This window comes from Petaurus breviceps, unplaced genomic scaffold (genome assembly GCF_028583685.1).
Source record: "Petaurus breviceps papuanus isolate PSGF00001 unplaced genomic scaffold, PetGlider_PUasm1.0 138, whole genome shotgun sequence".
Lineage (NCBI taxonomy): Eukaryota > Metazoa > Chordata > Mammalia > Diprotodontia > Petauridae > Petaurus > Petaurus breviceps.
In genome coordinates, this window is record NW_027185694.1 from 2,357,387 (window position 1) to 2,384,749 (window position 27,363).

At 35.8% G+C, this 27,363-nt stretch overlaps 1 protein-coding gene across 7 annotated transcripts in view; it reads left to right on the top strand.

Moving 5' to 3' along the window:
- The window catches only part of GKAP1 (G kinase anchoring protein 1), a 65,214-nt gene extending 38,348 nt beyond the window's left edge, over window positions 1–26,866 (top strand). For 2 of the 7 annotated variants that reach the window (XM_069105245.1, XM_069105224.1), the window contains 7 exons: window positions 10,936–11,111; window positions 17,414–17,515; window positions 20,580–20,643; window positions 22,871–22,941; window positions 23,864–23,941; window positions 25,206–25,332; window positions 26,461–26,866. In XM_069105245.1, coding sequence (XP_068961346.1) covers window positions 10,936–11,111; window positions 17,414–17,515; window positions 20,580–20,643; window positions 22,871–22,941; window positions 23,864–23,941; window positions 25,206–25,286 — 572 coding nt within the window. In that variant the 3' untranslated portion in view covers window positions 25,287–25,332; window positions 26,461–26,866. Of the gene's footprint in view, window positions 1–5,038; window positions 5,062–10,935; window positions 11,112–17,413; window positions 17,516–20,579; window positions 20,644–22,870; window positions 22,942–23,863; window positions 23,942–25,205; window positions 25,333–26,460 lie in introns of all 7 variants that reach the window. The other 5 variants (XM_069105271.1, XM_069105264.1, XM_069105229.1 and 2 more) reach the window with 4 other exon arrangements.
- The last annotated feature ends 497 nt before the right edge of the window (window positions 26,867–27,363 follow it).

The window sequence follows — 27,363 nt, forward strand, 5'->3', positions numbered from 1 at the left end:
TTTGCTTCAACCAATTAACAAGCATTTACAAGGTGTTTACCATGTGCCAGGCACTATAAGTGCTGATAGTGTAAATAAAGTAAAAGGAGTAGGGTCTCTGTTCTGAGGAACATCATTTTAAGGGAGGACACAACATGTGAGCTGCTATGTACATACGAGACATGTACAGTACAAATAGGTAATCCCAGAGGGAAGGCTCTGGCTGAAGGTGGAGGAAGTAAAGACCAGAAAAAGCCCCTTGGAAAAAAGGTTTGAGCTGAGTCTTAAAGGAAGTAAAAAATTGCAGGAAGCAGAGGTGAGGACAAAGAGCATTCCAGACAGACATTGAAAAGGTACACAGTTATGAGACGGGTGAGGAACAGCAAGAGGACCAGTGTCCCTGGGTCTTAGAATCTGTGGGCTAGGAAGTAAAGAATTACAAGATTGAACTGTGTACTACCAGTGCCTGGAAAGTCAGGCTGTGATCTGCTGGTGCCTGATGAGAGAATTGAGAAAGAGAGAGTGGAACAGATTAACAGGACAGACCATCACCAACATGAGCCACTATAGTTCTTCACCAAGCCTGAGAGAAGGAACTCAGCATCCAGCTGGGGCCAGTTTGACCACCTACAATTTAGGGCACACACCGTGGTGGGTTAATTGTGAATTGCCTGATGTGGGAGGATTCATTTTCTAGCCCACAAGAAAACCACCACCAGAGGAAGTCAGAAAGTGAGTGATGAGGAAAATAAAAGGATGGGGGGCAGAGACTTGAAAGTACTCAAGATTTTAGGAAGATGTTGCATATGTAAACAGATAAGTCAACAGGAAAAACAGTAACAATGGAAGGAATTATGGCCTCCAGACTTAGTAAACAAGTTCAAACATCTATGAATAAATACTGCAAAATGAAGTGATCCCCTACACGTGAAGAGACGACCCTGTGTAACATCAGGAGAACATGGAGCCACAACATGCTATTCCTGAGTAGTTTAAAAGAGAAACGAGAATTAAGAGAACAGAATCTGTGTCCCGTATAGCAAAAGTAATGAGCAGAATAGAAAAACTTGAATTGTATCTTTACCAAAGGAACTTCAGGGTGGGAGGGTTTAGAGGACTAAGAATAAGGACTTGGTTGGTAGGGGATGAGGTTTGGACGATGACCTACAGGGGTTCAGAATCACTGGGATGTTTAGGGTTCACTAGGTGTGAGATGGTTCTTCATAGAATCACAAGTCACCACTCCTCAGGAGACTCCCGCATTGGACTGGGAGATGAATGGAATATAAGATGATCATCAGCTGGGAGGCCCCTTTCTCTGCTGTTCCTCTGAAGACTGGAGTTTAGGCAAAGAGCTGTGCAGCAGAAGATGGAAGTCTTCTCTTCACTGATTTTCCTCTTTCTCTTCACTGCAGTAACAGTTGTAGGAGGAGATGGAAGGCCTTAGATGAAAGTGAAGTTTGCTGCTCTTCACTGGAGGTCCTCTGTATCTTGGTTGGGAGATCAGACAGGCAGTAGGAAGTGGAAGTTGCCTTGTGCTGGCACAAATGGAAGTTACTCCTCAGGCCTTGGCAATTTTCTCTCGGGACACATGCAACAGGAGATGGAAGGCAAGAATTCAGAAGAAGGTTCTGAAGGTTGTTCCTTCTCACACCTGAGCCTGTAGGTCAGGTGGGCACAGCAGGAAGTGGAAATAGGAATTAGTAAAGTTTGTGGTTTGTTGTTTTTTTTTAAGGATGAGGAAAGCCTTGGCATGTTAGTAAGCAGTGTGGAAGAACCAGTAGATAGAGAATTGGAGTAACAGATGCAGATATGCTAGAGAAGATGGGAAGAGAGGGGGTCAAGGATACATAAAGATGGGCTAGCCTTTGCATGTATACCACCTCTTCATTAGATACTTAGAATAAAGGAGGAGATACTGCTTATTTTCAGAACTTCTCTTCAGCTCATTTCTGAATACTTCTATGATCCTCTTCTTTTTTTATTTTTACAACCATTTCACCCCTGCTGAAAAAAGAAAGTCCTTGTAACAAACACAGTCAAGCAAAGCAAATGCACAGCTTTGCTATGTTCAAAAACACCTGTCTCATTCTATAACTTGAATCCATCATACAGTGCTGGTTTTAAGAATGACAGACAAGTGGGAGTAATTCTAGAAAAGGGCAACCAGGATAGAGGGCACAGAAGACTATTCCATGTGAGGATAGGTCGAAGGACCTAGGGTGGTTTGCCCAGAAAAGAGATCACTTTGGTGGAGGACATAAATTGGTAATCTCTAAATGTTTTGAAAGCTGTCAAGTGAAAGAAGGATTAGACTTTTTTTTTTTTTGCTTTTTCCTTTTCTTGTTCAGAAAGCAGAATGAGGGGCAATGAATGGAAGTTGTAGAAAGACAGATTTAGGGTTTTTTTTTTTAATAAGGAAAAACTTCCTAGTAGCTTAATTGTTAGCTATCCAGTAGTACAAAGCAGAATTAGTTTCCTTGGAACATTTATTTGCAAGGGGAAAGGGGGAGAAGTAGAGTTGAGACTAGATAAATCTGCTAGTAGTGGTAATTTAGAGATAATTCTTATAATTATGGGATAGAATAGGTAACTAGTAAGGTCTTTTAGAGACTGTAGATTATGTAATTAATTTCTGTATTTGCTTTATTTTTTTGGTTTAAATCTGTGATTTTATTGGTATACAGAATGCCTACTTAGAAGGAAGCTTCTATTAAGGCAGATTGACCTGTGCTGTACAACTTACAGTGTCAGATGCTGTATAATGTCTCAGGTTCTGAACAGGACTACTGCACTATAGCACCCAATGAAGGATTAGTGCTGTTAGCTTATATATGAGTGTTTTTTTTTTTTGAGGGGGGAAGGCAGGGCAAATTGGTGTTAAGTGACTTGCCCAAGGTCACCCAGCTAGTAAGTGTTAAGTGTCTGAGACCAGATTTGAACTTAGGTCCTCCCAATTCCAGGGCCAGTGCTCTATGCCACCTAGCTGCCCCGTAATTATTTTTTTCTTCTGTAAAGTCATTAGTCCTTATTTTTATTTTATCTGTAAATTCATTAATTTTAAGATTTGAGCACAAAATCAGTATTTTGAACTTTTGGAATTTTTCCCCCAATGATATTAGTGAATAAAAAAAGTATTTTTGAAAACTCTTTAACAGTTTGGTGATGTAGCTGTTGATAGTTGACTTTTGGGGGGAGTTGACAAAAACTGTGGTTTGATTTTTCTGACTTTTTCATTCTCTAATAATACACTACAGTGTGGCTCTGTGTGGATGTGTGGGTGTGTGTGTAGACCTGTGATTTCATTGGGTGTAGGAAACTCCTGGTGAGGAAACCCATTTCAGCAAATATTCTACACCTTATAGAATTAGAGAGTTATTTGGGATATTCAGTGGTTAACTGACATTCATTCCCGGGTTCCTGTAGCCAGTATGTGTCAGAGGTGGGACTTTTGAAGTCTTTGATGACTAGTAGACCAGTTCTCTACTATGCCATGTTGCTTTTCTAATAGCATTAGATATATTTCTGTAGCTGGTAGAGAAGTGGATATACTGCCAGGCCTAGAGTTAGGAAGACCTGAGTTCAAATGCACCTTCAGATACTTAATAGCATGTGACTCTGGGCAAGTTACTTAAGCTTTTTTTTGTTTACTTTGCTTTCCTCATCTGTAAAATGGGGTTAATAATAGTACCTACCTCTCAAGAGTAGTTGTGCAGATCAGTTATAAAGCTCTTGGCACAGTGCATGGCATATAGTACACCATATGTAATTATTAATTTTTTTATTTAAAAATTTAAATTGATTTGAAGAGGGAGAAAGTTTGTTTAAAAATTAATAATGTATCTTTAGAAAATACAAAAAGTGAAATATCTTTTAAAAACTTGGTTTAAGATCAAACCCTGCATTAATTCAATTTAGCAAACATTTATTAAGATACTACAGTGTGGGGGCAGCCAGGTAGCACAGTGAGTAAGAGCACCGGCCCCAGAGTCGGGATGACCTGGCATCGAATCCGGGCTCAGATACTTAACCACCACACCCAGAAATAACTGGCCATGAAACCTTGGGGGAGTTACTTAACCCTAGTTGCTTTAAAAAAAAAAAAAAGAATAGAAACTACAGTGTGTTAGGTACTGAGGATACAAAGATGAAAAACATGGTCTATGGTGTCTTCCAATAAGGATGACATAGAATATATTAACATAAAGGTAAAAGAGGAAACCTAGATAGAGTATTGTCTTGTTGGGTTTTTTTTTTTAACATTAACAGTGAAAGATAACTTGATCCAGGAAGTGTTAGTAGAGAAGGTAGCACCTGATATAGGACCTGAAGAAAGGGAATTTCAATAGGCAGATGTGAAAGGAGTCCATTCCAAGAATGAGGAATATCTTGGCTATATGTATGAAGGTGGGAGAAGATACTTAGTGAATTCATTTTGACTACAACAAACATCCATGGAAGGGAAGGAGGGAGAAGGAAGCATCAGCTGTCATTGAAGCCTTGAGTTTGATTGACTTATGAATGTTAGTGCTCTCAACAAAATGAGATGAAAGGAGAGAAAGCCAAGCATGGAAGAAAGAGGAGTGCAGTTTTGGATATAGTTCAAAGCAGAGGGGTAGCTAGGTGGCACAGGGGATAGAGCATCAGCCTTGGAGTCAGGAGGATCTGAGTTCAAATTTGGCCTCAGACACTAACAGTGTAACCCTGGGCAAGTCACTTAATCCTGTTTGCTTCAGTTTCCTCATCTGTAAAATGAGCTGGAGAAGGAAATGGCAAATCACTCCAGTTATCTCTACGAAGAAAACCCTAACTCACAAAGAGTTGGATATGACAGAAACAACTGAACAACAACAGAAGAATTAAAAGGGAGCAAATGCAAAATTTTGGTGTGTCTCTAGATGTCTTTGGTGATGTTTTTAGATAGGTAGGAAAGTCACTTTTGCTGATTAAATCTATATGATGTTAATTTCTCTCTAATTTGGAAACCATTTAATGTTTAGATTGTAAATGTTTCCATCTTATTTAGGGAATTACTATCTTTTTTCTTTTTCTTTTACAGATCACCTTAGTAAAAAAACTGAGGTAAGTCATAACTAGCCTTTGTCACAGGAAGTACTTGTTTTAAACTTAGAATATTTAATAATTTTGTGGTATTACCAAATGAATCATTCATTAAATCGCAGTGCTATCTTGAATAGAACTAGCAAGAACTTTGAAGAGTTAAAAAGAATATACTATACCTTTGTAAATTAATAAGGAAATCCATATTAATATAAAAGTACCATCTGACAGTAGACCTTTCTGTTTAGTCAAAACATACTATACACTTAAACTCAAAACTTCAGTGAGAAGTTGTGTAGGATAGGAAAATGGTAAATTTTATGTAACCATTTCAAACATACTGTACAATCTCCATGGAAGTGAAATTATTTGGAAGTAAAATGAATGTAAAGAGATTTATATCTTTTTACCATTAGGGGGTAGTACAAACCTTCACCATCTCTCAGATTAACATAATTTCCTATTCCAGAGAGCTGTTTGTTGAGACATGGTTTAGTGCTTTGTTGTTTGCCTATAGCTTCTTACAGACTTGGTAGGATTGGAGAATAATACTACTTTGCTAGAAACTACTCATGCTTTTAGTTGAGGATTGTCTTATTTAAATAACTTCAAATACTGACGAAATAGTAGTTGTCTTCTGAATTATTTTCAGGGAAATTGAGTGTGTTACTGCATTTCTACATTTCTGTGTATAATGTTACCAGCAGTCCTTATCATTAACAAAGTTCCCACTATAAGTACAAATAAGGAATGAATTTGTTATTAATGTACTTTGGTTTCTGTCTGGAATATATATTTTTTATTCTTTACCATTTTATTTTTACTTTGTTTTGATTATTAGGCCAAGGAAGAAAGCTATAAATAATGATTATAAAAACATTTTATAATTATATATAAGTATTATAAAAACACTTGTGGTTATAAAAGAACGTCCAAAATTTAAAGCATAATAATTTATCTTTTTAGCTAGTAATTTTTAGAGTTTAGATAAAATAACGTAATTCTTTATGAGCTATTATATATCATAGTTACCTAGATGCAGTTTAAAATAATCACTTCCAGGGTTGATCCTGTTTGAAGATGGAAAATTTTGTGTGTATATGGAATTAGGTTATTAATTAATTATTTTTAAACTATTTAACAATTTGTATAACAGTATCTCCCAAGATAAATCTTAATTGATATAGCCTGGAAAATAAGTAGCAACCCACCATATTAGGCCCAGGTACTTCTCTTGAAGGTGAATATACTCTGGCTATCCTTCCATTATTTGCTGTATTTCTAAAATGTGTTCTAAAAGAAAGAAAGTAGATTGTTAATAGATAATAAAAATAACTTCTGTAAGAATCCTAATGTGGTTGAAGAGTCAGCTAAATGGTGCAGTGGATAGAACACTGACCCTGGAGTCAGGAAGACTCATCTTTCTGAGTTCAAATCTGACCTCAGATGCTCAATAGCAGAGTGACCCTAGGCAAGTTACTTTGACCCTGTTTGCCTCAGTTTCTTCATATGTAAAATGAGCTGGAGAAAGACATGGCAGTCTAGACCAGTTGCTTTGCCAAGAAAATCACAAATGGGGTCATGGAGAGTCAGATTCAACCAAAATCTGAACAACAAAAAGGAATATGGTTGAAGGAACTTTGTACCTTTGAAAATTTAGGGGCAGCTAGATGGCTCATTGAGTAGAGCACTAGCCCTGGAGTCAGGAGGACCTGAGTTCAAATCCAGCCTCAGACACTTAACACTTATTAGCTGTGTGATCTTGGGCAAGTCACTTAACCCCATTTGCCCTGCCTTCCCCCCTCCAAAAAGAGCCTCCAAATTACCTTTAATTCTCTTTTATGATGCTATAAGAAATTAGTCTAAGGGAAAATTATATTTTTGCATATTTAATTTTGCATAATCAATTAATTTAATGGTATATTTAAAATATACCATCAAGTTATTATATTTGGCGTTCTTAATTCTATAGGACTTGAATGTTTAAATATCCATGTAGGTTATGCCTTTTCTTCAGAAATTTATCAAAAATTCTCCACATTTGCAGATGGCTCTAACAAAGGGGTATTACTGATTTATATCCTAAAACTGAACATAATATTACTATATTACCCCAGTCTGTATAATTGCAGCAACCTCTTAGCTGAAGTTTCTATAACTCCAAGTGTTCCTCTATCTAGTTCATCCTATAAACTTCTGCCAGTTCTTCTTTAAGCATTTGGTTTTTTTTTTAATCATATCACTTTCCTTTGTCGAAACCTTCAATAGCTTCTTTTTGATAGTACGGCAGATCTAAACTCCTCTACCTTACTTACGAGGCAGCTCATAATTTCTCCCTTCCATAACTCCTCAGTGATTTTCCAAGTATTTATAACCCTCCTACCAGGCTGGTTAGGCTGCTCTCTACTGTATTCCCTTTGCTTGTGTTGTTTCCTTTCTCTGGAGTGTCCTTTTCTTGCCTCTCAATCTGTCTAAATCCTGTTCCTCTCCTCGAAGTCCATTGTCTTCTGTGAAGGCTTCCCAAAACTCATTAATGTCCCTCTCCTTTGAATTTCTGCAAGGAATAATCTGATAGGATTTTCCTTCATGAAGAAAGATGAACATTAAGCTGAATAGGACATTCTGGAGGGTTTTGTCTTAAATGAAATATTATTTAATCCCTTTTTTCAGCTGATATTATTAGTATTTATTGGTAACTTATAAATTGGGGTTTGGAAGTTCTGCACATGAGGACATGGTGTGTGTAGAAGAAACATTGAAAAGGACTTAAAGAGGAGTCTAGAAAGTATGGATGGGGTGACTTTAGGAACAAGAACCAAAACCAAGAGTCCATGAACAAGGAGGGAGGAGGTAAGAAAGATCAGGCATAGTGCTATTTATATTTGATTAAAGACAGAGTTAGCTTTTTAAAAGTTAATGTAATTTTAGTTTCATAAATGCCTATCAGTTTCCCTCTTGATAACAGTAAAAACCTTTAGAAAATTTAAAGGATTACTATTGAATTCATCAGACATGTACTAAATACTATACTAATATGTGTATACATATATATGCACATATATGTATGTGTGTATATACATGTACATTATATACACACACATACATATAGGCATCTATGTGTGTATACATACACACACGTGTTGGGGTTGTGTAGCAGCAAGCCCCCTAGCATACCCAAGATGGCTGCTAGCACAGGTTCTTTGATCTGCTTTTCTAAAGGAAAGCAACTCATAAAGGGTTAGCAATCTTACTTCAATCAAACATACATCATTTACCCAGTTCAGGGGGAAAAGTCAGCACCCTGAACTTGAGAGAAAATACAAACAGAAGTTGCAGGGAGAGAAAATAACAATTCAGCAGACAGGGCTTCCAGCTGTCTGACCATCACATACATACAGTTAGTTACCAGAGAGAAAAGCACCAACATCTGCATTTTCAAAGCCGGAGGCTGCCCAGTCTCATTTGGCTAAATCACACAGCTCTTCCCAAAGTGAGCCCCAAAGCACAACCTCATCTCAGAGGTATCTATAACCTTTTCCAGGGTCAGAGAACATCACAATCCTGGTGACCCACTTGACTGCAAAGCAACAAAAGTTGTGCCTCCTAAAAAACATGCCTCCCACAACAGACTCCATGTGACCAAATTCAGCCTATTTGGGGGGGGGCAGAGTTTATTTTCAAATCAGGAAAGGTCCTCAAATTTACGTATGTCTATTGAGGTTCAGGGAAGATCTTGAAATTTCTATTACCATTACAGGTTGGAGGAGGTATAAAGTTTAGATAAAACATTATTCCTTTCATCTTTGAGCTTACAATGTGCTAAGTATATATAAATTACAAATAACTGGTTTACATAGGTATTTGAGAAGCATGAAAAGTGCTGCATAAGAGCTCATAAGACATAATTGCTTGGAGAATAAGGGAGGGTTGCATGGAAGGTAGGACGTGTTTCAGATAGTGGGTAGAGAGGTGGAAGAAAAGGTGGCAGCAATATCAAGGGATCTTGTAGAGGAAAGAAAGGAGGACACAGCCAGTCCCGCAGGAAAAGCAGCGGGGTCCCTGGGGATGAACACAAACTGGAAACCTTCCTGCACGGGCCTACAGCCATACCACTGAGCACTTAATTGCATGGTTTTTTAAAATTTACTATAGTTTTGTGAGTTCTTTCTCTCTAAGTAGAATGTAAGCTCAAAAGCAGCAACAAAATGCAGTCAGTCTTTGGCTTAGGTACTTGTGAAGCAAGTAGATTTTTTCAGCAGCCTTTCCCCAGAAATGTAGTATTATCCTTTATCTGAATTATCATTAGAAGAATATTTGAAGAGAACATAATTTGAATCGCTTCTTCAAAATAATTGTATTCACTGTAATTAAAATGAATATATACATAAGGAAAATTAGATTGATGAGTTGACCTGTGTTGTCTTTCATTTTATTTGTCCTCTACTGAGAATATTGTATCAGAGTGAAATTCATGGACATTTTTAAGTTTAGTTCTTATAAAGGAATTGGAGGTGTTGGATAGAGCCCAGCAGTAGTTGTAGGATTGGAATTATGTCTTTAGTCCTTGCAAAATGACATTTTATTATATTTTTGGACATTTGTTTTAAAAACTTAATTCAAATGCTGATTGAATTATCTTAATAAATTATATTTACATTGGCTATTACTATGGAATTAGTAGATGGAGTTTTTGGGTGCAGCAACTCGTAAAATTAAATCAACAGGCATTTATTTAGCACTTACTATGTATTAGGTTCTATACCAAGTGCTGGAAACACAAAGAAAAAGTGGAAATAATCCTCATGCTCCAGGACCTTCTAATAGGAGGACTTGGGAAGGAACAGGGGAAAGGACAAACATACGTGTGTATATATAACAAGATAAATTTATAAAGAATTTATATGATGATTAAAAGGTTGTTGGGAAGGAAGAACACTAGTAACTGGGAGGATCAGAAAAGACTTTTCATGAAGGGTTCTGAGAGACAGAGGTAAGACAAGGGAGTACATTTTAGACATGAGAGCAGCCTGTTACAAATGCACAGAGATGGCAAAAGAGGTGTCATGTATGCGAAACAGCAAGTAGGCTAGTATAGCTAGTCCTGAGAGTATGTGGAAGGTAGCAATGTCAATAAAGGCTGGAGCAGTAGGGAGGGGCCAGAATGGAAAGAACTCCAAATGTCCAGCTAAGGAATGGAGGGTAGTAGTCTCTGCCAGTAGTAATAATCTTGCCAATGAAATAATAAGACTTTTTGAAGTTTGAAATATATGGCTAAACAGTTGCTTTCAGACACTTTACATTCCAGAAAACCGGAAGGAAGAACTTCAGTGTTTAGTGCTTATAAATCTTACTCTTTACTCAGTAATGAATGAATGAGCCTATTAAAGACTAGGGGAAACTTTTGGTGGTGAACTCTACTTTATTTGAAAATAAGGAAATTAAATGTAACTTAGGGAATAAAAGTGCCTTGGCACTTAACAGCCTTTTCTCACCTTTCTGATTCCACAATAGAAAGTTAGAAGAAGAAGTAAAATTTACCCATAGATTGACTGAAATTTCCAGCAGTGCATAGTTGGGAAAATATTTGGAAGTTTTTCCTTAACTACCCATTTTGTCTGTGCATTGAAGACATCAGTTGTTTTAAAATCATACTAAAAGACTGAAGTATTTAGCTTCAAAAAACAGGAGAAGCTATAAGGCCATTGTAAAAGCTCTGCTTTTTCCTGAATGGCATTCTGTGCCTCTCTGCTTTCTCCCCTCTAAAGAGAAATGCAAGATAAGAAGGGAAGAAGTGGGGGACTACTTTTATACTTTGTATTTTTCATTTTCATTTTCTGCCCTACTTTTGGTGGGTGGGTAGTTCTATTATGTTGACCTATATGTGTGGAATGATAGTAAATCATAATTCATTTTGGCAGGAATTGAGTTCTTCCCAGACTTTATCACATGATGGAGGATTCTTCAATAGACTGGAAGATGATGTTCATAAAATTCTTATTAGAGAAAAGAGAAGAGAACAGCTCACAGAATATAACGGAACAGATAATTGTACAGCCCATGAACACAGCCAGGCATGTAAAGTAGGAAATTCTCTTAAAAGAACAATGGACATTTTAATACTGAAATTAAATTGTATTTTCCAGATATAACCAATTCAGTTATAACTTTATAGAGTAAAAAATTTAGCTGCTTCAGTTCCCTTAAGTTGATCTATATAATTTTTATTTTGAAATATAGTTTACTTTAAGAAAAGCATATGTGTACCCTGAGTTACAGAACACAGCATACCTAGGGTACAGCTTTGTTACCTCCTAGCTTTTGACCTTTGACAAATCATTTGACTTTCTGATCCTCACTTGCCTTATCTTTAAAATGGGAATAACAACGTTTTTACTGCCCTTTAGCATGGTGTTTTTACGAGGATCAAATTATACCTAAAAGTCTTTTGACTATAAATGTTAGTTATTTTTGCTTCTGTGAAAATCTTTGCAGAAATGACTAGGCCTTGGGAAATGAATGAAGGGAGAAGATATTAAAAAAGCTTGCTTCTCAGCTACTGATCTTTAAAGCTATTGTCACCTCCAGATGCAGTGTTTCTTTTACAGGAAATACAGGACAATTGGGGCAAGGAGTTCATTTGAGTATACTATATACATAGTTTACGATGAAGGTGGCACCGACTGAGAGGTGAGGGTAGAGTTAGAATTGTGGCTGAGAAGGGGCTTAATTATAATTCATAGTTATGAGTTGTTGGGGTCTTTTTGTTTGTATTGCTACTTTGCTATATTACATTAATTTCCTTTCTACTGAATACTTAAAAAATTTAAAACTTTTCTGAGTAAGCTTTCCTGTAAGTTCAGTAGAAGATATTGCTGGCAATGGTCAATAACAGTCAATATAAAAATTTATTTATTCTTATATTAGAATAGGGTATCTTTTATATTGACTAAATACTAACAATATCTATGGAAAAAAAGAAAAAGGTAAAGGGCCCTCAGTTTCTATGCGAGTACTTATGTAACCAATTATTGGGTATAGGATAAGCTTTATTTAATCTTATAGAAAATAAGAAAATAATCTTATAGAAAATAAATCTAGTCCAACCCATGCCTGAAAAAATTCTTTACAGTTTCATAACAAATACGTTATCTAGGCTTTGTCTGAAGACATCCAATGAGGGAAATCCACTGCCCTTCATGAGTAATACATTTTACCTTTAGACAGCTCTAATTGTATTTTTCAGATCACATCAAGCCAAAATTTGCCTTTTTGTAACTCCCACCCATTGCTTCTGGTTTTGCCACCTAGAATCATTCTAATCCTTCTTCAACATTACAGTCCATGAAATATTTGAAAATACTCCCCCTTAGTCTTCTCCAGGTAGAAAACATTCCCAGTTCTTGTAATTGGTCCTCATGAAATGGACCCAAGCTCTTTTATCCTGCTTACCTTCTCTAGCTTATTAGTGTTCTTTTAAAACCATCATCACTCAGAACTGAATGCTGCTAAAGATAAGGTATGACTAAGGCAGAGTATAACAGGACTATTACATCCTTCTTCCTGGAAGTTATTCATTTCTTCTGCCAGTCCAAGATCACATGTGCTGTAGTTTCCACATCATATATACTGATTTCATAGTGAGTTTGCAATCTGCCAAGACCCCAAGATATTCTTAAAATAGATCTCTCCCATCCTGTACTTATGAAGTTGATTTTGTAAAACCAAATAAAAGACTTCATTTTTATGTTCGGCTAGGTGGCACAGTGAATAGAGCACCGGCCCTGGAGTCAGGAGAACCTGAGTACAAATTTGGCCTCAGACACTTAACCCTTACTAGCTGTGTGACCTTGGGCTAGTCACTTAATCCCGATTGCCCTGCCTTCCCCCCTCCAAAAAGAAAAAAAAAGACCTCATGTTTATCCCTGTTGAATTTCAATATATTCGATTTATCCTAGTGCTATAAGTTTGTGGAAGCTGATTCCTCTACTGTGTTAGTTATTCTTCCCAGGTTTATTCGTCTATGAAGACATTCCTTCTATACCTTTATCCAGTTCATTGATAAAAATATCAAACAGTGCAGAACCAAGCACATATCTCTCCTTTGCTGCTCTCTCCACTAGAGACCTTCAACCATTAATACTATTTATGTCTAGCCATTCAACCTATTCCAGATCCATCTAATTGTATTACAATGCAAATTTTTCCATCTTTTCCACAAAACTAGCTATAACACTTTAGTAAATACTTTGCCAAAATCTAGGTTAACTAAATTTACAGTATTCCTCTAATCTGCTAAGTGTGTTCTCTGTCAAAAACAGTTAAGTCTGGTATGACTTGTTGATGAAGCCATTGTAGCTCTCTGTACCATTTCTCTACATCATTTCTTTTCCTAAATATTCCCTGTCTCTTTAGTAATAATGAATTCTAGAATTGTTCAAGGAATTGGAATCAGGTCATGTGGTCTACAGTTTGAAGACTTTATTCTCTCTTTGTCTCTGTCTCTCTTTTAAATTGAGACACCATTTGCTTTCTCTAGGTCTAAGACACTCTTCCCATTATTCACAGTCTGCTTGATCTAAGAGGTTTTCACTTGGCTTAAAGGTCCAGGAACTCCAGGATGATTCCACTGTTGTTTTCACTTACTGCTCTCTCCAGGACCACATGGTTTCCTTTATGCATTTGAGTGATTATATGATAGCATAGAATTCCCTACAGAGAACCAGAGTCTCTATCCAATTAATGGTCTCCTATTTGTCCGCCAATCTTTGCTTTTTGAAGGCGAAGTCCAAGAGTATAACCCAAGTATTAACTTTATTAGAAATGAAGAAATGCCTATGAACCTTACCATCATAATAAGATTAAGTGGTATGTTCTTTTTGATGATGCTAGAACAAAAGCCTCATTCTTCCCTGTTAACCATGTTAACATAAGGTTAACTTTACATATGGTTAATATGTAAATATGTCTTAAGTGCTTTCTTAAAGGTCTTTAAATACATACTTATGAAATAATACCTTTAATTACTCTTGGAAATTGTGGAAGTTAGAAATATGAAATGTAGATGAACTCCATTTTTATCAAATTTAGTGTGTGAACATCCAAATTTGCAAGACATTAATTAGGCATTAATTTTTTGGGCTTCAAAAAGTTTTCTATTTATAAAAAAAAATTTTAAATTCTTTTATTAAGAAGTTCCCCTGGTATATTTCAAATACAACATAATTTGTAGAATATTGTTTAAGTTTCAGAGCACATATGGTTAAGATGAGGTATAGCTGGAAATTTAAGAGTACTTTAATGTTAGATTCATACACTGAGGTCCCAGTCTAGGGCTTCATTTAGTTGTCTTGGTGACCTTAATTTTTGAGTGCTGTTCCAGAAGAACACAAGCTCTGGTAGGCACTGCAGAGCTGGAGAGGTTGCTGGTTGCTCATATGTGACTGTACACTGTTTGAGAATCAGCCTGTTGACTTTTTGGTCACCTTTTTTGAAAGTGCTTTTTTTAGCCATAGCCCCTAAGACCATCTATTAAAGTGTAGAAGAGTTGTGTTCTGTAATGGTGGAGGAAAGGCTCATATGGAGCCCTCATATTCCCATAAAAATCATTGATTTTTAAAGTATCGAAGTGGTAAAGATGGGGGTCAGAAGGGTGTGGCATCTGTCCTTGTCTTTTGAGGTCAATACCATTTAGAATGGTACTATACTTTCCAATAACATATCTCAGTACCAAAAGAGGCAAAAAAAAATGCCAGATCCTTTTAAAATAACCACAACAAAATAATTTAAACACAACAAAGGTACAGTCTTAAGACTAGGTATGTAAAAATTTTAGAATAATATCTGCTTCAAACAAATCATAGTCATAGAAATTAGAGCTGAACGTAACCTTAGAAGTACTTGAGGGTGAGTTACTTCCTTTTACAGACAAGGAAAATGAGGCCTAGGGAATCATTCAAAACCACACTCAGGTATTTCATAACGACTTGTTTTATCAAGATAAAAAACGTTTTACGAGGATCAGTTCTACCATTTAGGAATTTAAAGGTGGTAGCATTGTGGTGTAAAAGAAAATGGTTGGTTTGGAATGAGAAGAAATAGACCCTAATATTAGTTGTGCCTACAACTACTTGAGTGACCTTATGTAAATAATTTTATATCCTTATGCCTCAGTTTTCTGATAGGTGAAATAAAGTTTGAGGTCTAAAAATGAATATAAATTATCTCTTCTAACTCTGATTTTGAATAGCAATAATTAGGATTCTGAATAGGAATGTTTAGATATAAACTGTTCATAGTAGAGACAGTATTACCTCCTTGCATTTCTCTGTGGAGTTTTTAACCTTTGCAGATATTAACAAATCGATTTAATGTATAATTAGGCTTCTCCAAATACTTTTGTTTTGTGACCAGGTGTAAGGAAAAGCACTGGTATCTAAATTCAGCATTGAGTTTTTATGTATTCATGGTATCATACTCTAAAACATCTCACTGTGTTTTTACTCCATAGATAAAGAATGCTTTTTGTAGGAAACATGAGAAAATTGAACCCTTTAGGACTTTTGAAAGTTTGGTGAATGAAGAGCATTTACTCAGCACTTCACTTTGGGATGTCTGCAGACAAGTAGTAATACTTTGCAGAGTTGTTTACTTGCTTTTTCAGAGTATGGCAGACAGTACATGAGTGAAAGGTTTTCTGACTTTAGTTTGGACAGGATGAAAAGTAGACAGCATATTTCTTGTTGCACATTCAAAAAATATCATTAAATTGGAAGCAAAGCCGAAGACAGAAGAAATGGGAAGAGGAAAGTTTAAAGAACCCAGGTAAGCATGATTTTAAATAGTTTTCTGTAGACTTGTTTAAAAAAAACCAAGTCTATAGAAAGTTTGGGTTTGAGACCCAGCTGAACCACATCATCTCAAGAGTGTTCATATATTAAACTGGAATGAAGACAACATTAAATGGAAAATGGAAGAGATATTACTATTTTCTATAACAATTTGTTTTCATCATCAATGGCAGTGGAACCAACATATTTGGATTCTTAACACTTTGCTCTCTTGATATACTACACAAGGAAGTTAAAATGGCACCTGACGTCAGAAGATTAAATCAGGAAGATGATCTATGCACACCAAGGAAATTTATGCTGGAGGTGACATAATTTTGAAGCACTGAGGAATCATTTTATAAAATATCTCAGGGTGGGAAGGATATCAAAAGAATGGAAAAATCATGGAATCATGGACAGTAGTATCCAGAACTTGAACTTGAAAGAGTTGGCTTGTTATACTCGGGATATTTTTCAGTGCTTTCAACACTTCCAGGTTATTCCCTGGCACAAAGATCCATCTATTTGACACAGATGTTCTCCTGGTGATTATGAATCTTAGAAGACCATTCTCTGAAAAATCAGGAAGTTTCAGGAAACATGGAGAATCATGTTGAGCAGATGGAGGCTATAATATATTTCCAGTGATTCTATATTTCTTAGGAGTGGCATAATAAGGTCATTGAGAAGATATATGATAAGGACAAAAATTACTTGACTGAGGAAGTACTTTAGTGCTTCAGTGGTCTGAAATATAAGAGACCTAGCAGGTGGCCTCACAAACTAGCAGATCATCTGTAGAGGATGGATTATGAATGAAAGTAAGCTGTAATTCTGTAGAAGATGTTTAGATGGATTTTTATGTGGCTTGATGGAGGGAATACCCACATAGATGTGATCATTGATTTATTGTACTGAAATGAAGTAAAGACATTGCTTTCTAACTGAACATGATGCATTACAGAATGACTTCGAGGAGAGTAAGAGTACTTTTTCAGAAAGTTGTTCTTGAAAATGTATTCTATTTTTGTATGTTCCAAAGCCATTTTCTATAGAATTTGAAATCTAAATCCAGACACTTTTTTGCTTTGGTACTATTCTGCTTTTAAGCTGTATTGAATGTGCTCTTAAGGTTGAAGAGTAAAGATGATTTTTTAAAAGAGAATTTTGTCAATTATGTTTGTATTAAAAACTAAAAAAGGCTTTCTTTTAGAGGTAAGAAAAAACAACAGTGTAATCCTAATGTGATTGTTTCAAGGGACTTGTAAATATTTTAGAGACATAATTTTGTTATGTGATACACTTTAAAAGTTTTAGATTGATCACAAAATTTTAATTTAGATTATAAATGGTTATTGATATATTAACAGAGAAAGAGGGGAACCTTTGGAAATGAAACATAGGAACTTGAATTTACTTTTGAAAAAGAAACTCAAATCAAGGCTTTCCTTTTTAGCTAAATTTCCAAAGGGACTTTTTTAAACAAATCATGATGGGAAATTTTTACCTGTAAGGCAATGGATTTTGTTTTTGTTTTTTTTTAGGAGGTATACTTGAAAGATGGAAGAACCGAAAGACTAAAGTTGGAACTTGAAAGGAAAGATGCTGAAATTCAGAAGTTGAAAAATAACATCACTCAGTGGGAGGTCTGTGTTTAGTTACTATTGCAAGGTGAAATGTATTGTCTGTTTTTGTTATCCTAAATTTTTCCTATTAATAAGTAATTATAAGAGTTTTTGATTTGTATCAGTGTTCTTTTTCTTAGCTCCATGATTTTGTGAGCTTTAAAAACCATAATCAGTGGTATAATATCTGAATGGTAATTATACTTGGGCTTTCTACGAACCTATTATCTCCTGGATCAAATATAAAATATTTGGCTTTTAAAGCCCTAGACAAGGTGTCCCTTCTTACTTTTCCAGTCTAATTAGACTTTTTTTCTACCAACTCTGTGGTTCAGCTGTATTGGCCAACTGACTATTCTTCAACATAACTCCATTGCTTGACTTTATGGTTTTCACTGACTGAGCCTCGGGGGTAAAATTTCCTTTCTCCACACCTATGATACCTAACTTCCCTGTCTTCCTTCAAGATAAATTCAAACCTTACTTTCTGCAGGGGCCCTTCCCCAATCACCTTTCTTCTGAAATTACCTGCTGTATACTCTGAATAAATCTTATATATATGTAGTTGTTTGTGTGTTGTCTCCCTCCTTAAAGGACTGTGCGTTTGCCTTTCCTTTTATCCCCAATGCCTGGCATATATAAGTGCTTAATAAATGCTCATTGACTAACTGATTAACTGTTTTCCACCTCACACATACATTTTCTTCCTTCCTCAAAGGCAAGGGTTCTTAACCTTTATTCTTTCATGGACTCCTTTGGCAACCTAGTGAAACCTATGTATCCTTTCCTAGAATAAAGTTTTTAACTGCATAAAAGAAAACATAAAGAATTAGAAAGGAAACCAGTTATATTGAAATAAAGATGTATTTTTTTCCCATTCAAGTCCACAGACCCCATGAAATCCATCCCTGGACTCCTTGGGGGATTTTGGGCCCCAAGTTAAGAACCTCTGCACTAAGAAATCTCAAATGGTGACTTAATTCTTTGCTTAAAACTAAAATGTCCTAGGGTTATAGCCCTCCATTATGTCCATTCTTATCTTTAAATCTGTTTAGGATTCATGTCCTTGGTGAAACTTTTCCTGATCTTGCAACATCTTTCTTGTTTAGCCTTTGGATTTGCTTGATCACATATAAATTGTGTACTTTATACAGTTTTACAACTGTAATATATTGTAGGTGCCTCTTCATCACTTATATTTTTGTATTTGTGTTGCATACCTCCTTTGTTAAAATCAAATCTTAAATATTTTGAGCCAGAAGGGGCACATGAGCCCATTTCATCCAGAGAGTCTGATGAAGCCCATGGACTTCTCAAAACAGTGTTTTTAAGTACATAAAATAAAATATTATAGGATTACAAAGGAAACCATTTTTTGTAGAAATATAGTTTTTGAAATATTAAAAAACAAATTCGTAGACCCTAGGTTAAGAATTGCTGATCAAGTCCAACCCTTTACAATTCCTCTAAGACATAATACATAGAATTCTGAATGTGGAGTCAGGAAGACTTAGGTTCAAATCCTGTCTCTGACACTACCTTTGTAACCAAATAATTCAAATTTTCTGAGCCTTGGTTTCATCTATAAAATGGTGATAATTTCACCAGTGTTGTGTACCTTATAGGATTTGTTGGTTATAAATCTCAAATGAGATAAAGTATATGTAAGGCATTTTGCAAATTTTAAGATGGTATGTAATGCTAGCTTTTATTATAATTATTTATATCTACCATGGTGCCAAGTTTTTTGCAGCGCTTTTATACCTATTTTTCAGTAGATGTTATTAGCTAATTAATCATAGAATTTAAGTTTTCATTTTATATGTTATTCAAATAACCTATGTGCTTTTCCATATGTGTTAAGGGGGAAAAAAGAAATTTCTTATACAATAGTCTTTAGATGTTTAAAAAAATGCAGTTTCCTAAAATTATTAATAATGTCTGTCCTTATCAGTAGAACACGTAAAAAGACTTCAACTTAAGTTTCTCATCTAAGACATTATGTGAAAGAGTCCCTGTGGTGCAGACAGTAATTTGAAGAAATGTTTTCAATGCCTTATATTATGAAGTTAACATTTATCTGTGTATAATTATTAGAGTGAAAGAGGAATATACTAGATATTTGAAAAGGAGGTCCCAGGGGCAGCTAGGTGGCACAGTGAATAGAGCACCAGCCCTGGAGTCAGGAGGACCTGAGTTCAAATCCAGCCTCAGACACTTAACACAAAAACTAGCCGTGTGACCTTGGGCAAGTCGCTTAACCCCAATTGCCCTCCAAAAAGCAAAAAAAAGGAAAAGAAAAGGAGCTACTATTGCATGGCAGTCACATAGGTTTCAACTTATAAACTAATTCAGGTTTTGAAATAAGGGAATAATTAGTGTGATGTGTTATCTGAAATAATATTGAAAATGAATTACTTCCTTGTCTGGGTTTCTTTTTGAGAATGAAGAATGAAAATCTCTTAAAGAAAATTTTCTATTACATTTACTTTTTTCCTTTGCTCTCATCCCTTCCTTCATTTTGAATCATTTGTAAGATCTGCATTTTTATACAGATATCATATGGTAATTTTAAATCAGGGCCTTATGACTGTGGAAATGTGTTTAATATGATTGTATATATAAAACCTATATCAGATTGCATGCTATCTTGGGGAGGGAGGGAGAAAAAAATCTGGAACTCAAAACCTTATAAAACTGAATGTTGACGTGTGACTTGCAAATCACTTAACCCCAATTGCCCTGCCTTCCAAAAAGCAACAAAAACAAAAAAACCCTGAATGTTGAAAACTATCTTTGTATGTAATTGGAAAAAATACTATTGAATGAGAAAAAAAAAACCTAATGAATCATAGATCTAATGCCTATTTAAATGCAAAAAAATAAATAAATTGGGGGGTCCCATTTAGTTGAGGGCAATATGCAATTCCTGTATAAATAATTTTAATACACTTAATCTTTTCAGCTGATTTATTATGTCTATGAGGAAGACTATAACTTTTAGTTCACAGATTGCTCTAATTTGACTCACATATTGTGTGATTTACCTTTAAAACTAAACAGTCTTATTCTCTTTGACAATTAGGCAAAATATAAAGAAGTAAAAGCAAGGAACGCTCAGTTATTGAAAATGTTACAAGAAGGTGAAAGTAAGTAATTTATATCTTTATATGTTTTCTAGATTTAGAATAATCATATTTGGGATATTTCATATTTGAAAAATATAATTTATAAATTTAACAATATTGACCCACAGAGATTCCCAAATATCATACTTAATCATCCAGCTATTACTAGTCATGCTTGAAAGACTTCACTACCTTACAAGATGATATACAGTAGATAGGATCTTTGAGTTTCACTTCCTTAGAAATTATTGAACTATTACCTATAGAGAAATTCTTAAGCAAATATACTTTCTTAAGAGACTGCTTCTTTTAGTTGTGAGAGAAGAGAAGCAATGGGGAGAGAAGGGGAAGTGGAGTAACCAGGATTAAGTCTCATGGTTACTAAGTGTCTGAGGCTGGATTTGAACTCAGGTCTTCCTGACTCCAGGGCTGGTGCTCTATCCAACTTCATTACCTAGCTATGCCAGAGAAGCGGTTCTTTGACCAGTAATGAACATCAGTGTTTTTACACCAACAGTGAGCTCCCATGTTTGTAGAGGGTAAGCAACCATGAACAATGTAATTGTAAAGGCAGCAATGTAATTTGAGAGTGGATTGTGTGTGTGTGTGTGATGAACGAGTTTTATTTCTGAAAATAATTTGTCAATAAATTTTTGTTTTCTGTCTGTCTTGGAATTTTTTGACTGCTGTTTGGACAAGGTGTAGGTGGTTAAGCTCATGGATAGTATTTTTGAACCTGGGCTTAGTCTTTTGAGCAGCTTGGTCTTGATAGACATTCAGAAACCTTAGACATAAGTGACTGTTAACTTGAGGAGAGACCTATACTTTAATTAGTCTAAGGGTAACCTTTAATTAGCTATTATCTTAAGAGTTTGGTCTGGGTGGGACAAAGCCTTTAGAATAACATTTTTCACATATATTACAAAGTCAGGGGAGAGAGGACTTGACTTCTAACAGGAAATCTAAGAGACTACAAGCACTAAAATAAATAAATAAAAATTGGAAAGGCCAATGAATTTAGAGCCAAAAGACCCATGTGATAGGTCTGTGATGTTGGGCACACCAGGTTTTCTTGACCTCCATTTCTTTCTTTGTAAATTGAAGCATTAGATGTAGGACTAGATGCCATTTAAGGTTCCTTCTAGCTGTAAATCTGTGTTCCTATTGATGCTATATGCTAACAAAGAAGATGACATATAAAAGTGTTGTTCTTCCTAGTGAGGAAAAAAAGTAACCCAGAATGGGAGGTTATTTTCATTATTAGCATACAGTAAGAATAAATGAATCCACTTCCACTGAAGGACTTGGTCCTTTGCTTACCTTAACTACAGGTAGCAGTTCGTACAGCAGTGGTACAGTCAGAAAATGTCACTAAGTGGCTTGATCACAGATGTCACCAAAGCAATGGCCAAAAAAAAATTTAGGCCTCCCAGAATAGTGTTGCCAAACACTATTCTGAAAGTAACCAAAAGCAAAATCTCAAACCTTCACAGCATTGGGAAGGCTTTTGCTTTCTATTTGTCTGTCTCACATTGTATATGAGTAAATCATGTGGAAGAACACAGATAAGGAATGCGATCTAAGGATATTCTTTCTCTTTTCTCTTCATTTTCTACAAAGCTATTAATTCCAAGAGGACAACCCCGAAAGTCTTTCACTGTGCCTCATAAAGGGAACATAGAGAAAGACATGTTGGCACTACATTCAAATATTAATTTAAGCTTTTGCCTTGAGTACTATCTTAATTTGAGTTTAAAATACTTAATCTCCAATAATAACTTTATCATAGCACCAAGAAGCTACCTCTTTTGTGATTAGGCATTTGAATTGGACATTCTTTAGAAATTTTGTCTAAAGCCTAAGTCTACACTAGAGTTCATAACACTCCTCTGGACAGAGACTTTCCACTCTTGTAGCCATTTCTTCTCTTCTGTTAATGCTACTCTATTGTTGTATTAGGTTATAGGAGCAATACATGGAAAGGCCATCTAAGTAGAGAACCAGAGTCTTACCTTTTGAGTTGATACCTCTACTCAGAGACAATTCACCTATCAGAAATAAAGATGCAAAGGGCAGATGAGCCAAATTAAGGGCCGGAGGTTGTAAAGAATATATATTGTGAAAGTAGTACATAGTTTGAGAGCTGCTGAATTTTAGGATTTGAGAGACAGATTTATTCTGACTCCTGTGCTGTGTACTTTACTTGACAGTTTTTTAAACTCCTGGGTTTTTTTTTCCTTTTTGTCAGTGAAAGATAAAGCAGAAATACTTCTTCAAGTGGATGAGTCACAAAGTATCAAAAATGAGCTAACCGTACAGGTAAGAAAATTTGTCACATTTGTGGTATAGCCATAGGACAAATAAGGCTTTGCTCTAGGGCGCTGACATGAACCAGGGAAGGACTTTGGGGGTTTTCCTCCATGTTGTGAACACCATGTTTATCTTGTAGTCTTCTGGCCCACACTTTTGAGATTCAGCATCGCAGTGTCCTTTTTCACAGGGTCTTGTCTTCATGGTCTTGCAGAATCCACATTTTGCTTCAATTCCTGTGGGGTTTTAGTCACTTCATGGCTGTGTAACTGCTGCCAACTTTATTTTGGAATTAATGGTCCTCTTTCCAGCCAGGGACAAGGGTTATAATGCCTCCCTCTCTTGACACATTCATACCTGCAGTCAAGCTTCTTGCTGTGTCGCCATTGGCTACTCCACCACCAGAACACTATTTTTCACCATAGAGAAAATATTCTGAGCTATAGCTCTGTTAAAATATAAGGTGTACCACGTGACTAATTTGGATGTATGTTTAACATTCACATGTATTGATATCAAATTCCTTTTCTTAAGTAAGGGGGTGGGAAGAAGGGAGATAATTTGGAAATCAAAATTTTAAAAACAATGTTTACATGTAATTGGGAGATAGTTAATGAAATAAATAAAAATGTTAATATAAAATAAAATGTACTGCATCTCAGTTTTCTTTTTTCTTTAGAATGAGAGGTTGGACTAGGTAGCCTCTGAGGTCCCTTCCAACCTTAGATCTAGATCTGTCCTATGAATTATGGAGTCCATTCACTGTCTTAAAAAAAAATGAGTTGTTACAAGTTGTTTTTCTTCTGTTGAACTTGCCATGACGTGTGTGTATTTATTTAAAAATCATTCCTGTCAGTCACTGTTAACATACCTTACAATAATCATTTTTTTAAAAGGGGGACTTCTTTTCTCATTGATTATTTGGTTGCAGGTGACTTCGCTTCATGCTGCTTTAGAGCAAGAAAGATCAAAAGTGAAGGCATTACAAGCAGAATTAACAAAATATCAGGTAAGCCTGTTATTACGATTCTGTGAATGATTTCATTAGGATCATGGATTGAGAGGTGGAAAGGGCCATAGAGACCATCAGTTCCAAACCCCTCATTTTACAAATGAGGAAATGGAGACATAGATGTTAGGTTGCATAACTTAAATTTTAAGTAAGGGATCTGTGAAAAATAAATTTTATGTAAAGGTTAAATTTTATTCATCTTACCAAATATACTACAGAATTACTATGTAGATAAAATAAAAAGTTTAAAATATTGTAAGGCTATTGTTAGGAATACAAGTAGAAATAACTGAAGGAACTCAATAAGAGTCTAAGAAACATTAAAGGATTTTGCTTTCAACTCAGGAGAAGTAATGGCATTCAGAATTCTATGAAATATTTCATTTTTTAAAGATGTATGCAGTATGTCCCCTCAACTACAAAGTCCCACTACTGTGCCTAATCATGGTATAGAGGTCACCCTGGGTTCTTAGAGGCCATGCCAACGGTACAAGCTCTGGCTGTTGTAACAGACTGTGTGTCTTTATCTGAGGACAGCCTCTACTATGCTCAGAGAGGCTCATAGCCAGGTTGGTCTTGGGGTGAAGAATTTTTCAGCCATAGCAACTTTATTAACTGATTTATAGAGGGGTATAAGCATAAATGAAAGGGGTTCCTATACCAATAAAATTATAGGTGCTTGAGTGTTGAAATATATTAAGTATAGAAGTACATTAAGTATTAAGTAACGATGAAAGCTGAGTGATTATTTTTAGCTTCTACTACCCTTTCCACAGATTGTTAGTCTAGCCACAATTCATTACACAACAGTCATTTCCTCATCTAAAGAGTTCATAGATAAAAGTGTATAAAGTTGGAAGAATAAAATCTTATTTTAGCCCATATTTGAGAGTTACATAGGTGTGGTATGTGTGTGTGTGTGTATGATTTTTATTTTTAAATTTTAAAAGTATTCAAAAATCTGTTAGTAATGAATGAAATCTTTTGGGAGGAAAAAAGTACACACTCTTTCAAATATAGTTATGATGAAAAAGTTATGGATGGGCTGCTTCTCAACTGAGATCAGTAGCAGTGGTTTTTTGTTGGGTAGAGGAGCCCTTGTAGCCTATGACAGACCTACCCACTACCATTTTGTAAACCCTCACCATAAAACCTGAGGTTGGAGCAGGCCCACCTTTTTTTTTACATTAGAGCTAGGTTCCTGTCTGTGGCCTGGAAAGCCCAGGACCAGTGAAAATTGTGCTGCCAATGTGCTCCCCAGGCTACAGCCCTAGCTTTGAAGTTTGCCAGCCCAGGGAGAAGGGACTGCCTTTGCCTGGGAGGCCTTGGGACAGGCCCTTGATCCAGGCCTCTGCCTATAGAAAAACTGTTGCCAGTTGAGAAGCAAGGTAAGAGTTTTATGCTATATGAGCATGCACCTAGTTTGCAAGTGGTTCCTAGTTTGCATAAAATATACCTCACTGAGCTTTCCTTCTAATGGGAGAAGTCAGTTCCATTTTTTTCCCTGATTACATAGATCAGTGGTTCCAGATGTTTCCTTTCACAGTCCACAAAGGTCTTGAGCATCTCGCATGGCCCACACCCAGCCTTTCTTTAAAAAAAAAAAAAAGTATAGGGGTGGCTAGGTGATGCAGTGAATAGAGCACTGGCCCTGGGGTCAGGAGGACCTGAGTTCAGATGTGGCCCCATACACTTAACATTTACTAGCTGTATGACCTTGGGCAAGTCACTTAACCCCAGTTGCCCTGCCCTCCGCCTTCCAAAAAGCAAAAAAGAAAAAATATAGGATTTTCATACAGTTAAAAATTATTTGGGGGGAAATTGTATTATTGAATTCTTCCTAAATTATTCTTGAATGGCTGTTGACAAGAAGGGAACAGAACAGAGCAGCAGACAGAGAAGAAGCAAACAGACCCCTGGTGAATGTATAGAAGAAATAGAAAATGCTGCTACTTCTAACAAATAGCCAATCTGAGACTGTGGTGACCAGTAATACTTAAATACATAGCCACCATTTTAAGAAACATATTGCACTAAATGATCTTAAAATCAGTCTTTTAACTGGAAACTCTTGTTTAAAACCCTTGAAAAGTAATTATTTCATGGCATTTTTAGACCTTAAAACTGCTTTTCTTTTGCCTAAATCCAGTTCAGTAAGGTTTTGGCTCTGTGTGTAAGGGATTAAGTGTGGGTGTATTGTTTAAATTTCTTAAAATCTTGCTGTAGAAAAGAGAAAATTTTCCCTTTAAAAATAATATAGTAGTTATGAAAACGTAGAACTTACTAGCAAGTCAGCATGGTTCCAGTTGGTAAAACTGTCCCCAAAACTACTTTAACCTGTAAAAATGTTCAACTAAATTTTTTAATTAGAAAAGGCATACAAGCCCAAATTTAAAATGAGCTCAGAGAAGCTACCTTTTCCTCATACCAGAAATTTCCTTAATCATGCTTATTCTTAAAATGAAAATGCCCAAAGAAGAAAATTCTTAAATAATTTGCTTTATTTTTCTTTACAGGGTGGCAGAAAAGGGAAAAGAAACTCCGAGTCTGACCAGTGTAGGTGATCACATTAGCCATTAAGATCAACACTCATACACACACACACACACACACACACACACACACTCACACTCACACACATACATGTGCACACACAAACACGCACAAACTTTTCAGGGTTTTGAAAAAAATGTATATATTTAATGCTGTACAACTGCTGAACTATGCAGTTTTTGTTGGGGAAAAAAACTAAAATGACTAATTGATTAACCATCTAAAAACTATTTCATTTTTCTGTTGGTTTAAAGTGAAAAGTAGGAAAGTAGTATTCCAGAAAAACTCAGTGAATCATTACTGTTTGCTGTCCATGCTTTCATCACTTTAGTTTTTCATCAGTCAATAAAATTTACTCTTTCATTTGTATGTTTGGTTTTTTTTTTTTAAGATCCTAGAAATGTGTGGAAGTAGTAGCTTAGTGTTTATCAAGATAAACTACATTAGACCAAAGCTGATTGCTGCTGTTTATCTGCTTAATGTTTTTTTTAGTTGTTTTAAATTAATTTAATACAGTAGAATGCCATCATAGTGTGACTCATTGTGAGACAGATTTACTCATGCCCCTGTGGAAATTATGCCCCTCAGAAGGTAACTGCTAACAAGATGTCTGATGTAGATAGAATGATACAGATAGGCCTGGATCTGTGATTTCATTGGTTTAGAAAACTCCCAGATGAGGAAACTGCCACTGTCATTGCAGCTCATCATGTTCTCAGCCACTTCAAATCCTAAGAATCATCTAAAAGCTTGAGGGGTTAAATGACTTCCCCACTGTAATACAGCCAGTACGTATCAGAGGCAGGACTTGAGCCCAGATCTTCCTGGCTTTGAGGCCTACTCTCTATCCATCATGCCACATTACC